A 5,880-nucleotide genomic window follows, 5' to 3' on the forward strand; every position below is an offset into this window, starting at 1 on the left:
GGGCTCTTTTTCTCCTTCGCTAAACCCAGGCCCTTGGGGTCCCCAGGGACAGACGCCCCTGCAGAATCTGAGTGAGAACGTGTCTAACTTTTTTTGACTGCAAACCAGTGTCCTCTAAAGAGAGATCTGTTTGGGCTTGTCCAGCCCGTTTCCCTACCTAGAGTTGAATTGATTGGCAAAACTGCTGAGAGCCATCAGGAAAAGGTACAGGAGAGGGGACCAGGGAGGGCGTGCGGGGTAAGGGGCCAGGAGAGAGCCGCTGGGCGCAGGTGGGGCCTCTACTCCCGGATTAGCTTGTGTGAGGTGTTGGTAGACGTCTGGATGATCTGCACGCGCGATGACCCGCCGCTTCGGCCGCCGCCGCCGTACTTGCCGCGGCTTGCACCGTAGCTCCCACCGCTGCCGCCCCCGTAACCGCCTCCACTGCCCCCTCGGGAGCCGCCTCCTCCGTAAGCTCCCCCGCCGCCCCCGCGGGAGCTGCCTCCGTAGCCCCCGCCATAGCCGCCACCGCCGCCGCCGCCGCTGCTGCCACTGTAACCTCCGGAGCCTCGGCCGCCACCGCCTCCAGCGCCGCTGACAGTCACCTGGCTGTTCTGCACGGCTGTCGGGGAGAGGGCAGAGCAGATGGGGTCAGGACTGGGCAGCAGCACCCACTGGCCCCCTCCCCGCAGCTGCAGCCTCCTACATCCTTGAGCATGGGTAGCATCCGGACTGGCAAGCTGTTACATTAGAAATTGTAGTATGTAGTATTCTTCATACTACAAAGAGATGTCAGGGGTCCTTTAAGCAACACATTTTCATTGTTTATTGAATATACACCCTAAAGAGCTCTAGCCACTGATTATTAGGCACCATAAAAATTAAAATAAGCAGACCTGAAATCATAACAATTTATTTCAATGAATTCTTCCAGGCTTTGTTGCACGGGACTGGAAGCTGAGAAGCCAGGCTTTCAGTTCTCTGCTGGTCACCCAGCAAGTGTACCCACCCCTCTCTCTGCCCAGCACCAACCAGCCCCAGTCCCTGGACTCTGCTACTTACAGATGCTCACGTGGCTCTGCAGCTCTCCTGACATCCTGTAAAACCAAAGCACAATGTCAGCCAGACCCATAGGAGCTGAAGGAAAGCAGGCAGTGGCCTGAAGACATCGGGAGCAGAGTGTCCCTGTGAAGGGAGAGCAGTCCCCAAGGCTTAGGGAAATGTGTGTACATGGGCAGAGATCGGGGAGCCAGTGAGGCCAGAGGGGATTTTTCATGAAGCCTTTTAGCATTGGGGTGACACTTGCCCGGGATGGCTTGGGTTGGGGTTTAGGGACATTCTGCTTGGAGGTAGGAAAATAATAACAATGACTTCTCCCTACCTCGCCAGCTCACACACCCTTTGCTACTAACTTGAATGTTTCTGCTCACCCTGGCTACCAATCTTCCCAGAAAAGCTGGGATTGTCTTCTCTCCAAATAGTCCCACTGCTCCCTGGCTTCACCCTGAGCTGCGCCCCAGAAACACAGCTGCCGGACAGACCCACCTGCACTCCTCGCCCTCCAGCAGCTGGCGGTAGGTGGCGATCTCCACATCCAGCGACAGCTTGGCTCCCAGCATTGCCTGGTAGTCGCGCAGCAGCCGGGCCAGCTCCTCCTTGGACTGCTGCAGGGCCTCCTCCATGTCCTGCAGCTTCTGCTGCGCATCCTGGAGGGCCCGCTCTCCTCTCTCCTCTGCATCCGAAATGGCCGAGCGTATCTGGTCATTCTGCCCCAGAGAGAGTCAGAGACCTTTTTGGGGTTGAGTTTCGGGAGCCCAGCTGGGCAGGACATTGTGGGAGGCAGGGTGTCTGATCAGCCCTCTCTAAGCACCCATCCCACCTGCTTCTTCACGTTGCCAATCTCTGTCTGCAGCCTCTGGATGGTGCGGTTGAGCTCAGCAATCTCCATCTTACTGTTCTTCAGGTCGTCTCCATGTCTCCCCGCTGTGATCTGGAGTTCCTGGTACTAAGGGCCAAAGGCAGCATCATGGTCAGCACCTGCTGCCAACCGTGAACCCCTCCAGGAGGGAGCAGGTCTGGACTGCTCTCCCCTGGAAGGTTCCCAGAGTAAGCCCACCTATCCCTGTGGTCCCACCCACATACACACTCACACCTATACCAAACCTCTCTCGCCTGAGCTGCACACACACGCACATAGCCCATACCAAGCCTCCTACCAGTCTCTGGGCAGGCCCACCCCCAAGCCAGGGAAACCTGCTTCTTGATGCCCTCTTTACCTCTAAGCCTTCACACTGGTCTTACCCACACTGGGACCCCCTCACTTTTCCACCCTGCCATATTCCTCCCTACCCTTTTCCAGGATGGTTTCCCTAGCAGTCAGGCAGGACCTCGTGTCCTCATCTTCCTTTCTGTCTCTGTTTCTGTGTCTGCATTGCCCTATCAGTCAGAACTCTACCCACAGGACATGTTTCTGAAGGGCGTGGGGGGAGTGTTGACTCAGGGAACCTCTGCATCCTGACGTTTTCACTGTGACATCTGCCTCCCCCATTTCACGCTGAAACCCATTCCCTCCCAGGACACGCATCTGCAGGACAGCGGGACAGAGGTCAGCCAGGATTGGAGTTGGCCACAGGTCATCTACGAAGCAGATTATCAAGTGCCAGTTGTTCAGAATTTAGTGACTGAGCTGCCGTCAGCCTTGGTCCCTTCAACCAGAGTCTTCACCATCCGAAAAGGTCCAGGTCAATTTATGGTGAAGAAGTAATCAAAGATGTGCCCAAAGACTTAGCTCCAAAGATATTTATCTAATAAGGGAGGGAACAGTCTTACAGTGGAACACCATGCTGTTCAAAATTAGGTACAGTATTTAGTGTCACAGAAAGGCATTCATAAGTCATATGTAAAAAAGTTAAAAACCATTTTTAACAAATACCATTATGGAAAAAAAAGAATAAAAAACATTCTAGTGGTTAGAAGCATGGTTTTGTAGACAGACACCTAAGTTTAATTAAGTTCTGGCTCTGCCACTTACTAGCTACAAGACCTTAGGGAACTTAGGTAATCTCACACTCTATTATCTATAAAACAGCGATAATGAAATTCTTACCACATTGGTTGTTGCAAGGATTGAATGAAATAATATATATGGCAGTTTGTGCAGTGCCAGGCATGTGTGAATTCTCAATAAGTGTTAACTATGAAGAACTGATAGAAAAGATACTAACATACTAATAGTGATAGTGAGATATGGGTAATCTTTACCTGTAATTTCTGGAATTTTTATAACAAATGTGTTTTACTTTAGAAATAAAAGAAAGACAATCCCGGTTCTGGAAGAATCTGTTCGCTTTCCTGGGCACCAGGTCTTGGGCCAGCACTCACCTTGGTCTGGTACAGCGCCTCCGCCTCGTCCTTGCTCTTCTGCGCAATCAGCTCGTACTGGTTCCGTACCGCATCGATGATGCTGTCCAGGTCCAGAAAGCGGTTATTGTCCATGGACAGGATGACGTTGGTGTCACTGATGTGGGTCTGCATCTGGGACAGCTCCTGCAAGGTGCAGAGCACAAGCCGACTCCTTCCACTCTCCCCTGGGGCCTCAGTTTCCCTCTGCTGCTCCCTCAAGGCTTTCTGGGGAAGCCAGAAGCCTGGGCCAGGTGGGAGTCTTGGAGAAACGTTCTCTGAATTGTTGTGTGCAGTGAGAGGCTGTGGGGAGAGTCTTACCTGCCTCAACTCAAGATAGCAGCAACCCAGGCTCAGCCTCCAGAGAGAAGGAAGGAACCTGAACTCAGAGCCCATGCAGACACCACCTCCCCACCATGCCTCTTCTGCCCCCCGCAACTCCTGCCTTGCCTGGCTGGTTGCCGTCTCAAGCTGGGCCCCTGACAGGCGTGCTTGCTTCTTGAAACCTCATGAGCTCTCAGAGGCAGGAGAAAGGACTCCCGTTGTGAAGCCACTCAGACCACTCAGACTCACTTTTGAGTCCCGGCTCTACCACTGACTAGCTGGGTAACCCAGCAAGTAATTTAATCTCTCAGTTCCTCAGTTTTCCCATCTGTAGAATGGAGATGTCCATAACATAAGTAAAGCTTCTAACATAGCATCTGGCCGAGAGCAGGTACCGCAAGTTAGACATGAGCCATAGAAGGCCCAGGTGGAGGAGTAGGTTATCCCTGACCCCTGCAGTCTGTCTCCCCTTCTTTTAAGATTCCACACTGTCGTCTCCTGTGGAGTCCTCTGATAGCCCTAACGACTCCCCAGAATCACTGAAGATTTCTCGTGGTTTTGCCTCTGTATGTCTTTGTGTTAACCTCATTCCCCAGACAGACTGGGAGCCACACAGCAGGGACGACCTCACCTTCCCCTACCTCGGGGTTCTCCCTGACTCCCATCTCCACTGCCCATGCCTGGGAATTCCGAGGACAGGGGCCTCTAGAGCAGCAGTCCCCAGCCTTTTGGGCACCAGGGACTGGTTTCATGGTAGACACTTTTTCCACCGATGGGGGTGGGGTGGGGGGGCAAGCTCTCCGGCCCAGTCCCTAACAGGCCACACGGACCAGTACTGGGGGTTGGGGACTGCAGCTCTAGAGGGTGGCTGACTCCAGGCCCACAGAGTCGGGGTGACTGGGGAGATGACCTAGTGGGTAAGTCTAGGTTTCAGACCTCCCCTCACACAGCCCATGTTCCTCATGAGATACGAGAAAAGAAAGTGGTTTTGCATCAGGGCCGAACTCACTGTCGTATATAAATATTTCAGGAAGTCGATCTCCCTGGCCAGGGTGTCCGTCCTGGACTGCAGGTCCACTTTGCTCATGTAAGCAGCATCCACGTCCTGGACAGCAAGCAAAAGCAGTTTGACCTCATTGTCCAGGCGTTGCCTACCACCAGCTCGCTAGGCAGCCCGGCAAGTGGCAAAGCCTTTCTGGGTTTACTTCCTTGCCTAAGAATGTCATCGCCTCACTCCAACAAGGGAGCAAGCCCTTGCTTTCCTGGCCAGAAGGAGGTGTGACACCAACCCCCACACCTCAGTTAGTCACACACATCACCCCGGGTCCTTCCCCAGGCGCTTCCCCAGGTCCCAAGGCCACACATAACTGACACTCAAAAAGCTGTCAGCTAATTTAATTTCACTTCCAGGACCCTGGAGAGATTAGAACTGGAGGATTCCTAGAGAGTCGTATCAGTGCCAGTTTCAGACTTACCCTTCAGCACAAGGGCCCTGCATTTGGGCAACACACCCAGCAAGCTGGCCCCACAGGTCCCTCTGCCCTTGTCACAGAGCATCCCACAGGGATCGCTCACTCCACTCAGCCTTCCAGCCCCGCAGCCGCCCTAGGAAACCCTCTTTCCCTCACCTTCTTCAGAACAACAAAGTCATTCTCACTGCTCGTCCTCTTGTTGATTTCGTCCTCGTACCTGTGCGGGAGGTAAGGAGCATGAACAGGCTGCAGGGGCTGACCTTGGCTCCCTGAGGTTTCTCCCACAGCAGGAAGCTCGGACTTCCCCAGACCTTCCCCATCCTGCACGTGGAGAGCCCTGCTCACGCTGCTGACTGTCCACTGCCAGAGCCTGGCGTGCACAGATGAGAGCTCCAGCCAGCTCCTGGCTCTTTAGGCAACAGCAGGGACAACAGCCCAGCATGGGAAACTCAGCCACGCAGAATGTCCATCTTTGTGGTGCTCTTTTACCTTTGTAAATGTGTCACACTCAAAGATTATTTTCAATTGAGAACATAAAGTAACAACCACTTTTACTTTTGCTTTTTTTTTTTTTTTTTGAGACAGAGTCTTGCTATGTCACCCCAGCTACAGTGCACTGGTGTCATCATAACTCACTGCCACCTCAAACTCCTGGACTTAGTGATCCCCCTGCCTCAGCCTCCCTAGTAGCTGGGACTACAGGTGC

General features: G+C 53.4%; 1 protein-coding gene across 1 annotated transcript in view; it reads right to left on the reverse strand.

Annotated features, from left to right (window-relative positions):
• Positions 1–278: 278 nt before the first annotated feature.
• Positions 279–5,880, reverse strand: part of KRT77 (keratin 77, type II) — a 12,627-nt gene continuing 7,025 nt past the window's right edge. The window contains exons 3-9 of the mRNA XM_012650265.1: positions 5,331–5,391; positions 4,712–4,807; positions 3,361–3,525; positions 1,859–1,984; positions 1,525–1,745; positions 1,042–1,076; positions 279–601 (exon numbers count right to left, since the gene is read on the reverse strand). Coding sequence (XP_012505719.1) covers positions 279–601; positions 1,042–1,076; positions 1,525–1,745; positions 1,859–1,984; positions 3,361–3,525; positions 4,712–4,807; positions 5,331–5,391 — 1,027 coding nt within the window. The remainder of the gene's footprint in view (positions 602–1,041; positions 1,077–1,524; positions 1,746–1,858; positions 1,985–3,360; positions 3,526–4,711; positions 4,808–5,330; positions 5,392–5,880) is intronic.

The sequence above is a fragment of the Propithecus coquereli genome, unplaced genomic scaffold, assembly GCF_000956105.1.
Source record: "Propithecus coquereli isolate 6110/MARCELLA unplaced genomic scaffold, Pcoq_1.0 Scaffold111, whole genome shotgun sequence".
Taxonomy (NCBI): Eukaryota; Metazoa; Chordata; class Mammalia; order Primates; family Indriidae; genus Propithecus; species Propithecus coquereli.